Raw genomic sequence first — 12,161 nt, 5'->3', positions numbered from 1 at the left:
TTTACAGGTTGTTATGAAAATTCTTAAGGGATGGATGTGTACAGGGTGTTGTATGTCTAGATGAGCAAATGATGTATTATCAATTGGATCAGAGGTTATTGTGTTGTGTGTTCTTTCATGTGGCGATTTAAGTTCAAGAGAGTTTGTGGTGGCTGGAGACACGTGTATGTCTGGCATGGGTACTAGATGGGTAAAGAGATTGTTGCCAGGCTCCAAGAGAAGCCATCAGCAGTGTGATATGGGATAGAGCAAAGTGAGTGAGAGGCTTTGCTGACTGAGATGAAGGTATCTACCAGATATCTTGGGGCACTACAGTGCTGGATCTAGGGAGGGATAAAAGACAGCATTATTAATATAATTTTACAGCAACAGTTGTGTGCTTCACGGTGTCTTCTGTAAACCTTCTTTGCTGTGGATATTGTCACAGTTGCCTGATGGAAACGTGAGCAAGCTGCCTTAAGATGACAAAAGTGTCTGAGTTCATTGCTCTGAGAGAAGAAATCGTAAGGGCTTTTGCTGAGGGGGTGGGGTTTCAACTTTGCTGGACTAAAGGGGGGTAATAGATTTGAAGAAAGAAGAATGATGTCTCTACTTGATGAACTAGTTAGAACAAACTCTCAATTCTCCTCAGCAACAGAGGCACTGAAGATGGTCATGATTCTCAAGAGAAGCTCCTAGCTTGCGTTTCCCGGAAACTTCTCTCTACTGCAAGATCCTCTGCTGGGGACTAAATAAAAACCACCTGAGGGCAGAGGCCATGGCTCACATTTTACAGTTTGCATTTATCATGTTGTAGCAGACAGGTGTGTGTGTGTGTGTGTGTGTGTGTGTGTGTGTGTGTGCGCGCGTACTTGTACATGCACACATATATGTGTGCACATATTTAATTAGTGTGAGTTGCAATTCCTTAACCATGGTGATCCTATTCTCTTTGTTCTGTTTCACTTTGAAATTGTATTAGTTGACTCGCAAAAACTTAGGTGGGGATAAAACTACTAACATCACAGCTTTGAGTAAAAACTCTTTCGTTTAGTTCTTTGGGCTTTACATTTGAAACAGTTTGCAGAATGTCTGGCTGTCTGTGGCAAGGGATTAAGCTTTCTCTTTTTGTAAATTTGGGCATTCAGCTTTTCAAAATTGTCCTTGGTTCCTCCTCTTTGCTTTTGTTTAAGAATAGAGTTTTGGGCGTGGGAGACTAGAAGAAGCAACAGCCACAAACAAACAGAGAACACTACCCTGGTCTTGCTTACTTATGGAGATTGCTTAAATGTGTTTCGTCCCCATGCCAAAAGACACTCTCTCAAATTGCAGCAATTTCTTGATGCCCTTGTCAATGTTTGTGTTATTTTTACTCTAAAGATGAAACAGATTGCTCTAAAATAAATCATTTAATCGACTGTTCCAGCGAGTCCCAGCGCTTGGGCCTTTCACTTCTGGCTTCTTTTCTGGGGACAGAGCTCTGTCCACAGAACCAGTCCACTTTGGTGCTTGACTCCATGTGGAGTGGTGTTTTCTTGCTTTGTTTTTCCAACTGGAGTCTGTTTTTGTACTATTAGGTTCCAAATGTTGTAAGGTGAACAGTGCAGCAGTAACTTGTGTTTTCCGAGAAAGGAGAGAATCATGTTCCTAGCAGCTGGGTCCCCTATCCTGTGGGAGAAAAATTGAAGGGATGCAGAACGGTCTCTGGGGGTGAGAATGCAAACCACAAGAATTCAGTCTTTCCAGGCTGAGGCATGAGTAGACCTCAGGCTATGGAGAGATGATGGCCAAATTCTATCCCAAGTACTCTCACTGTAAAGACAATTTGTTTGTGTGTGTGTGTGTGTGTGTGTGTGTGTGTGTGTGTGTGTGTGTGTGTGTGTGTGTGTGTTGCACACAGAAGTCAAAAGACCAGAGGTCAGAGGATAAGTAGAGAGAATCTCCTTTCATGGTGTTGGTTCTGGGGATCGAACTCAGATCTTCAAGCTTGGTGGCAAGCCCCTTTACCTGCTATGTCTCTCACCAGTCCCCTCAATGTAACTTAAACAACAGAACAGCTGGAAAGATTTAGCTGTATGCAAAGTGATCCCATCCACAACTAACGAATATCTGTTTTATTTTTTTTCAAGATTTATTTATTTATTATATATAAGTACATTGTAGCTGTCTTCAGACACACCAGAAGAGGGCATCAGACCCCATTACAGATGGTTGTGAGCCACCATGTGCTGTACACCAACAGAAAAGAACAAGTTGTGATCCTTTCTCTCCTTCCTGAATGAGCACGAGAAGCTTTGGCAATCGGACTAACAAGGGTTATAAACAAAAGAATAAGGTGACTGCATGCTTCCTTGTCCCCGCAGGCCGCCACTGTGAGGTCCACCAGATGATCGGGAACTACATGTGGGATCCCAGAACCAACAAGTCATTCGACATCGGGGTCAACCGAGACAGCCTGATGCCCCTCTGGTGGAATGGGTCAGAACCCTTGTGGATCACTCTGATGAAAGCCAGGAGGAAGGTCTACATGTACTACTGGCCAGGTGAGTGTGACCTCCAGGCCTTCCCTGCTTCCAAATCTCAAATACCGCACACAGTCTGCACAGAAAAGAAGACCAAGCCATCGTTAAAAGATGGGCATTTTGGGGTTGGGGATTTAGCTCAGTGGTAGAGCACTTGCCTAGCAAGTGTGAGGCCCTGGGTTCAGTCCCCAGCTCCGGGGGGAAAAAAAAAGAAAAGAAAAAATGGGCATTTTGACTTACAAGCTATGCTTCACGGGCATATTAACATTTTGTTAGTAATTTTTTAAACTTGAATTTTTCTTAAAGGTATCTATTTAATATTGAACGAATTCCCTACCCCCACCCCTCCTGACCCCCCATCACCCCCTTTCCTTGGCTCTCCCCATTCACATTAATCCTCTTTTGCTCATCACTAAACGTTACTTCTACTCTCATTTAATGTATACATGCTCAATTTTGTATGACTCTATAACAAACCAGGCACCACAGATGAGAGAGAACACATGATCTTTGTGTTTCTGAGGCTGGCCTCCTTTGCTTAATTGTCTCCAGTTGTATTCAGTTTCCCACAAATGAAATAAAAGGCACAGTGTACACAGGCTGCTTCTTGTTTGTCCTTCTCTGACCATATGTAGGTCCAGAACCTAGTGAATCACGCTGCCGTGAACTGACGCCCACGTGTTCTGTGAGAAGACCTAGAGGTCTGTGAATAAATGCTTAGGAGTGATGGAGCTGGGTCATCTGGTAGACCTGTCGCTGGTTCCTTGAGAAGCCACCATACTTATTTTGTGGTGTTTGGACTAGCTTACATTCCTGCCAACAGAGCACAAGGATTCCATTTTGTCCAGATCTGTGCTAACATTTGTTGTTTGTTTTCTTGGGGACTGCTTCTCTGACTGGAATACAATAGACTCCATGTAGTTTTGATTTGTATTTCTATAATTTTTAATGAGGCTGAATTTTTTCAGATATCTGCATTTTATTCTTTTATGCACTTTCTGTTTATTTCATTGTCCCATCTATTAACTGGGCTTCTTGGTTTTTTTTTTTTTTTTAGTTCAGTGTACAGTCTAAATAATAACCATCTCCAAGATGCATAAATGACAAAGATATTCTATTGTAAAAATTCCATTCTTGAGCTCTATTGCATCATCAGGTACAACAAAATTCCTGGTTCTCTTGTTCCAGAGTCTTGTGCTTGATTTTCATTTGCAACATTTTCAATACATAAGGGAGATCAATTTTGTCTGCTCATTAACTTTTCACAAAGGAATTGGATGTACTGTTTCTCTATACTTTTTTCAAAATATTTTTATTTATTTGAGAATTTCATCCAAAAATACTTACATTTCTATACATTTGCATCAAAAATGGAAAATCAACGTATAGGTGTTTGGTAATACATAGCACCTCTTACGGCTGCCTCCACTTACACATCTCTATATTGGGAAGCAAAACTGTTTTACTGTAACAAAGCAAGCAGTGCTACAACCTGCCGTGTCTCCTGTAAGAGGTCAGTGGGCACCGCCATCCTGTCCACTGAATAGCTGTCATTAAGAATGAGGAGATTCAGGGCCAGCCAAAGGCATTCACAGCCAAACTGGAAGACCCAGGTTCAATCTCCAGAAGCCACATGTTGAAAGAACAGACTCAAGCAAGCTTTCTTCACACACACATGCACACACACACACACACACATGGGTGAGCACAAATTATGAGGGACTTCAATACTGGCAAAACAACCACTTTGCTACTGTGGATTCGTTCTTTCAGCAGCTGATGTGGCAATATGACTTCTCGAGACTCGTGGCTATAGCCCTTTCTCCCAACGATGTAATACTTAGATTCTTGCCTTAATGGAGTCAGCTATTGGTAAAAGTCCAAAAGAAATGAACAGCAGCCTGGTGGGAGGAAGACAGAAGTAGTGGCGATCTCACTGGCCTGGGTTGGGGCAGGCTGGGGGGGAAGGAACAGCTGAGAGAATTGTGAAAGCAGAGTGGATTGTGGGAGGGGGGCACTGACAGACGTGGGCGAGAGGAGAGGGACAAATGAGTAATCCAGAGCCGAGTCACAGATGGCCTGCACTGAGGGTGTGGGCATTTTACAGGAGCTCAGAGGAGGCTGTCTGGAGGTGGCCACACATGGAGAGATACTCAGGGTACTCAAGCGTGTGCCAGATCTCAAAGGAGCACAGGACACAGACTTTTGAGGCTGCAGAAGGCAGTTCCACTGCTAAGCTGTGCTAAGCTGGAAAGATGTTGGAGAGCAGGGATGAGCATCCTCATGTAGGCTCATGAAGGCCAGCCATACTGTATTAAGTCCACAGTGGGCGGAGCTAACAGGCTCATTCTGCCAACAGAGATAATTCAGAGTGACATCAGGGATTTTATGCATACCCATTAGTCACCTAGACTGACAAGATGCTTCAGATCAGGGAAAGAGAATCAGGCACATCTGATATCCCTGTGACCAAGTATATCTGAAAGAAATTAATTAAGAGAAGGGTTTATATTTGCTCCTGGTTTCAAAGGTTGGAGTCCATAGTAACTTAGAACCATGCACTTTGTGCAGAAAATTAAAATTTTTGGAGCCTGCGGCAGAGAACAGCCGTTCACATTACAGTGGACCAAATATCACCGACATCAGAGAACAGACTACACTATCGAAGGCCCGCCCTGAGTCCTAGTAACTTATTACTGTCACCTGGATCCTATCTCCTCCTTCAGGTTCCATAGCATCATCTAACCATGTCACGGACGCAAGCATTTAAAGTGTGACTCTATGGGGGGACTTTGTGGCTCAAACCAGAGCATAACAGTTTAAGAATACTCCTTTTTCTAACATAGAAGACCCAACTGGCATCATGAAGTTGGGTGCTAGATCAAGGAAATGCAGGCCAATTTAAGGAGACTTATCTAAGGGGCCAAGTTCAGAGTTAAGCCTGTTTTAATGAGATCTAAATCTGAGAGTTGAGCATACTTTAAAGTTGGTTTTTGAAGCATCATTGTCAATGAATACAAGAGACTGCATTGCATGCAGAGACATAGAAGAAGGAATATGACAGTGCCTGGTTGTCTTAGGGTCTCTAATCCTGCACAAACATCAGGACCAAGAAGCAAATTGGGGAGGAAAGGGTTTATTCAGCTTACACTTCCAGGCTGTTCATCAACGAAGGGAGTCAGGACTGGAACTCAAGCAGGTCAGGAAGCAGGAGCTGATGCAGAGGCCATAGGGAGATGTTTCTTATTGGTTTGCTTCCCCCGGCTTGCTCAGCTTGCTTTCTTATAGAACCCAAGATCACCAGCCCAGGGACGGCACCACCTACAATGAGCTGGGTCCTCCTACCTTGATCACTAATTGAGATCTCGTGAAGGCATTTCTACAACTGAAGCTCCTTTTCTGTGATAACTCCAGCTTGTGTCAAATTGACACACAAAACCAGCCAGTACACTGGTCATTAACCTAAGGACCACCAAAGTGAGTGTTACCATAGTGCCATAGTAGCTACCCTCTATGATATCTGACTGGCTTCATTGTCTTTATTGTGGAACCTTAAACTCTTAATGTGTAAAAAGGCACCAACCACACAGTTGCCACCCCCTAACATTTTCATTCCTTGCTTGCATGCCACTTTGTCAGTGGCATAGCCATAGAAGCCAGTGGATGGCACAGTGGGAGGAAATCTGGAGAGAGGCAGTGTTCACATACCAAAGTTCTTACTGCTGTCTTACAGAGTGTTGTTTCTTCTTTTACCTGGGCGAATCTTAATCAATGTATTACTGAGTATGTGATAGATCTCAAAAGACATTCCCTGTACGGTATCTCATTGAGCCCTTACAGCTTCCTACAGAAAGACCCACCACTTCTTATCGTTCCTTACAGACGGCCCACAATTTCTTTTGAGCCATAGTTCAGCAGTTCATATGACATGGTAAAACTACCTGAAGAGTAGTTATGGAGTGAACAATGAGAAGGAAAGAAGCTAAAAAGAGATTTCCCCCATCACCTTCTTGGAGATTTGCCAACCATCTGAGTGAAAGTCTTCATAGGAATTAGGTGAAAAGTTCCATTTCTTAGACACTGTCTAGTCCTTCAAAACTGAACATCCAACTGACGTCTTCCTGAGGGCGGGCTGCCTAGCCCAGGCTGCAATGCCCCAGTGACCTCATTTCTGCCAGTAAAGGGCTGGGGGAGTCATGAGCACTGTTGTTCATTCTCTTTCCTCCTCGTTCTCCTACAGCCTCAATGGCCTAACAAGTGTTCATTTTTCTCTACAAGATTAAGCCAAGTGTCATGCATGTCTCCTAAACATGCCTGGATTTTATTTTTCTTCTTCCATCTTCTGTTTCCTTTTCCACTCCCAATGGGACATTGCACAGACTTCTCTGTGAGGCCTGGACAATCTTCATGACTCCAGTGAGCTGTGTTATGACACTCTGAGTCTCTCCATTAAGTCAATATTTACAAGTGCAACTTAGAAATGGCAGTAGTTCAAGACTTCCTGTCAACTAGAGAAAGCCATGGCTTGACAAATAGAGCAATGAGAAAGAGTCCACCCTCCCTCAGCCCAGATCTTCAGACATTTAAGGTTTTCAACAGAGCCTTCAAAGCCCTCCCTGCCCATGGTTCTCATTCAGTTGCACAGAGGAAACTATGTTCAAGAAATGGTTCAAGGCTAAAAAAGTCAGGCACCCATGAAATAGTGTACCTGGGACCCATCAGTGCTTTGAAGAGGTTACTATTGATCACAAACTTTACTTTTTGGTGTCAAGGAAATTTTAATTTGGAGGAAAAAAGGAATCTTCGACTGATATTAAGGAGTAACCCCAAGCTGGATGGCTATCCTGAGGAAGAAGTGGAACAATTGGGGTGGGTATTAAGACTCTCTATAGAAAGGACGTTTAAGCCCCTCACATCAGCAGACCTACCTTACACAGTGGCAGCAGATTTTAAGTTCATTCTCTAGTTACCCTTTAAGGGTTGACATTCCAGTTCTATGTCTTTCATTATGGTTCGTTTGCTGTGTTACTTGCCTATTGCCTGGCACCAAGAAGACTTGGACACAACCACCCATTTGTCCTAGGATGATGTTGGTTGTGCCTTGGCTCATGGGCATTGCATCTTCCTGTTCTATGTAGGTGTTTAGACCAATAAGCTACCTTTTTATTCAGAAAAACACACAGCTACTTGCCAGTTCTCTCTTTTTCCTGACAAGGGCTGTGTCTTAGTTAGGATTTTACTGCTATGAGCAGACACTATGACTAAGGCAAGTCTTATAAATGACAACATTTAATTGGGACTGGCTTGCATGTTCAGAGATTCAGTTTATTATCATCAAAGTGGTAGTGTGACAGTGTCCAGGTAGGAATGGTGCAGGAGAAGCTGAGAGTTCTACATCTTTATCTGAAGTAAGCCAGGAACAGACTGGACATCCCCAGGCAGCTAGGAGGAGAGTGTCCAAGCCCACCTCCACATCCTCCAACAAGGCCACACCTTCTACTAGTGCCACTCCCTGGGATGAGCATATGCAGACCATCACAGGTTTTATATGGCTATACACTCAGCCTCTATCCAGTTTGGGCAATTATAATCATGGCCAGTTTGTTTAGATTAGCAAAAGAATCGTAGTAGATATTGGTTGAGAGTTACAGATCATCTACAGTATCTTCCTCTTTCCTGCCAGGGTGTGACACTGACACCCGTCTGTCAAGCTGACCTTGGATGCATGTCACTTGGGCACAAGAAAAATTAGAAGCCCAATATCCATCCCAAAGCGTGTGAGCTAACCTCATAGCTCCGTCATCGCCTCTATGCACATGACACCAAACCTCTGGATGACAGTGCGATTATTTTCCAGCCAGATATTTGACAATGCAAATAAAACAATCTGGAGAGCCACTAAATTTCCCAAGGCTGTCATCATTTTGGCATTAGTCTTTGAGATGTATATAATTTTAGAACTGGAAGAGGCCTTGGTACATAGTTTGTTGGCTCCAACACTTGTTAGCCACAAGCTTCGCTTGGAAAGTGATCAAAACTACAATTTTGAGGGTTGAAGGCATAAATAATGGTCAAAGTGCTTGTTTAATGTGTGCCAGGTTCTAGGTTTACTCTCTATAACCTCAAAGAAAGAAGAAAAGGAGGAAGGAAGGAGGGAAGGAGGGCGAGAAGGAAGGGTTCAATTCCATGGGCACCTGGGACATTTTTCCTCCAGACTTTTGGGTGCAGAATTGTGTCCCCTCCTTACATGCCTCTCCCATTTTCTCTACCCTGATTCCAACACTTCCCTGGAATTACTGGGACACCACAGGGAGGAGGTATTGTTGTTGCTGCTGTTTTGTTTCCAAAACAGCAAAAATAAGAGAGTTGGCAGTGGGTTAATGTCCTACCGCACAAGCAGGATGACACGAGATTAGATTCCCCAACGCCCATATAATACAGCAGTTGTGGTCATGTATGCCTGTATTACCAGTGCTGGAAAGGCAGACAGGTCCCAGGAGCTTGCTGGTCAGTCTATCCCATTGATACTCTCCAGGATCAGTAAGAGAGATGTTCTTTCAAAAATAATGTGGAGGGCAACTGAAGAAGACACCTGATGGTGACCTCTGGCCTGTATACACATGCTTACTCTCACACAACATACACATACTAAGTAGGGCACAGGAAGGGGTCCTTACAGGGCCACAGGGATAGTACTCACTTTTTTACCCCAGATATTCCTAGGGGTGACTCAGAACACCTGAGACATCATCAGACATGGGGATAGGGACGGTTCATAAGGTCTCAGGGGACATGGACTGGGTTGGGAGGGGTGGGAAGCATCTCTCAGCTGCAGCCAGAGATCTAGTAAACCCAGATGAGGAAAGGTTTTGCTGGCATTTTATATCCTGAGTAAGTTCAATAAGCTCTCATTCAAAGTCCCTGACAGGGAAAGAGGCTTTGGTCAGGAGCACCACACAGAGCAGGAAGTCCTGGTAGCTTTGGCTTGATGAGGTGCCGTGTCATGAGTTAGAAGTTCTTGAAGCACTTGCTTCAGACATGAAGGGGACACTGCTGGTCTATCCCAAGGGGCCTCCAGAAACCATCACTCCAAGAGTGGCCACTTTGTCTTCATCTTGTTCCTCTTGGGAGGAGGATAGTCCTTGACCCTGGTTGAGAGAATTTTATTCCCCTGATCTAAAGCTCATTCTGACTTCAGCCTAATAAACAGAGCCTCGGCCTTGTAGAAAGTCTGTTCCAGCCCATCTTGGCTTCCTGTTAACAACTTTTCTGCCCTGGTAGGTCACTTTCTTTCCAGCTTCTGGACTCCAGTGTAACAAGTGAGCTGCTTCTCATGTGGTTTGTCTTCTCCAACTTGCTCTCGCCTTGTACACGAGGCCAGTCTTCTATGGCCAGCCTTCCTCACGCTCTTGACATGAGGGCAAAGCTACAATGGTCGTTTTCCCGGCCTTCTGGGAGCAGGCCAACCCTGGGGAAAGGACATCTGAGGTCAAAGGCCGCGCTTCCTTCCAGAGTCTTCTTCCCACAAGCTCCTGTACCTCAGATGCACTTTCCTGGAAAAGGTTGCATGTTTCTGTGAGAGTTAACTGGCTTAGCCACGTTAATAAGCTCTCTTGAGACATGTATTCAACAGTTGCACACCTGTCTCGCCTCACATAAAATGCCGCTCACAGGAGTTATTGTTACAAGACGTGTCAAAGTTGGCAGGTGGCGGCTCCAGTTGGAGGGCCAGACCTTTGCTCCAGGAAGCCAGGAGAAACATGATGTTTATGGGCTCAGCTTGGCGGTCCTCAGAGAGAGTTGCTAGGAAGCAAAGCACACTGAGGATATGCACAATGGAAAACTACCAGAACTACGAGGTCAGATGGCCACCAGCTCACAGAGAAACTTTGGGACATCCACCTCTATCTGAGGGTCGGGTTTTCACAGCTATGAAAGAATAGAGTTTGATGAAAGCCTGCTAGGTATTGCTTTGAAATTGCTCAATCAATAAGGATGCCATGTCTACATGGATGTATTACCCACACTATAGACAACATGGATTTTCATATTTGTTTTTGATAGTTTATTTTGGGCCACAAGGCCTTGTTGTGAAAAAATATGAGTATATTGAAATAATCTGGTAGATAAAGAATGAGAAAAGTTGTGCTTAAAATATTTAGCACAAAGGTGCACAAAAAGTGGTGGCCCTTGGTGATCCCTCCTTGTAACTTTACTTTCTTATTATAACACTTAGTAGGTCATCAGAAATAGCATGAACAAGAGTAGGTCCTTTTGAGTGTTCCTTAATTAAGGAAAGTTCTCTTCAAAGCTTGCCAGGAATGATGAATGAAGAAGATAGAATACAAAGAGAAAATATGTCCTCAAGGTTGTCATGAAAACAAAGTCTAACTTCCAGACCTTGGCCATGACCTTCTTTGCAGACCCTTGGGCCACAGTCCAAAACTTCCCTCAGTCATGCCTGGGTGACCTGTAGTGACCTCAGTGGACCACATTTCATGTTCTCTGCATAACTGTGAAACAGGCCTGGAGGTAGCAGCCTGGAAGTTGAGAAATATTCGCCCACATTCACGGATCACAGAGTGAGCCTATGGCAGATCCAGAAGGCGGTCTCCGGACTCCTGATTAGAGAGCTCTCCACACTGCACCTCCTTCCAGTCTGCTGATTCCTATCAGACAAAGACCAAAGGAAAACCAAACAAAGCACCCACACAAACCCACCTAGGAGTAATTAACTCTGCTCTCTCCGAAACTAGATTCGGTTTACACTGTGCTCCACTATGCTGCCATTGTCTTTCCTGGCTGGCTTTCTTTTTCAGTCATTTATTCTTGGATAAGGTACAGTGTTTTTCCCTTTAAGAATTCACCCAGGAAAGACCACACCAGACTGACAGAGAAGGAGGACCTACTTGCCCCAGACTTTGTCTAGTTGGCTACTTAGTCAGTCCTTTCTCTGGGGTGTGTGAGTATGTAGCTCCCATCTAAATTGACGGCACCCGCAGTACATGCATTCGCAGTAGCTTCCAATGAAGACAGGACTGCTTGCTCCACTGTCTGAATCTTTGACTCTGAAGAAACGGTGAATCATGGTGCATGTTGTAATGGTTCTTTCTCTTTCTGATTTGCTCACAGAACTTGGGTTATGAATGGTATCAAGTTATAACCCATTTCTCATCACTAGCTCCCAACACCACTTCATGGTCCGTTATTTTCTGGACATTGAACTTTGGTAGGATGGAACTCCTAGTTCAGAAGTCTTCAAACTGGGTTTCCAAGCATCTCCAAGAACAAGATTAGTTTTAATATAATCTTTTATAAACACCCTGTATTTATATAATATTTTATGTAACCTCCAATATTTGGCATTAAAATTATTCTGACTGAAATATGCCCTTTTCTTACTCCACATAGGAAAGAATACCTCTCACCCAGAATCTCACTAAGGCATATTGTGCTATCCTGATGATACATAAAGACAGCACCAATCAGATACACAGCTCAAATACTGTGTATTTGGAAAGTAAGTGAAAAGATGAATAGCTCCTAGTACTTGCCTTTAAAGCTATTAAGAAAAACTTAATTGAACTGACATTTGAAATATTGTTTTAAAATTTATGCTGGATGACATTTTGACATTAAAAGAATTAAGTTACACTGGTG

The 12,161-nt window shown here is 43.7% G+C and overlaps 1 protein-coding gene across 3 annotated transcripts in view; it reads left to right on the top strand.

Moving 5' to 3' along the window:
* The window catches only part of Enpp6 (ectonucleotide pyrophosphatase/phosphodiesterase 6), a 128,233-nt gene that overhangs the window by 50,987 nt on the left and 65,085 nt on the right, over positions 1–12,161 (top strand). For all 3 annotated transcript variants that reach the window (NM_001415078.1, XM_008771259.4, XM_039094524.2), the window contains exon 2: positions 2,343–2,522. In NM_001415078.1, the coding sequence (NP_001402007.1) occupies positions 2,343–2,522 (180 nt within the window). The remainder of the gene's footprint in view (positions 1–2,342; positions 2,523–12,161) is intronic.

This window comes from Rattus norvegicus, chromosome 16, assembly GCF_036323735.1.
Source record: "Rattus norvegicus strain BN/NHsdMcwi chromosome 16, GRCr8, whole genome shotgun sequence".
NCBI classification, from domain to species: domain Eukaryota; kingdom Metazoa; phylum Chordata; class Mammalia; order Rodentia; family Muridae; genus Rattus; species Rattus norvegicus.
This window is presented reverse-complemented; position numbering and strand designations above follow the sequence as displayed.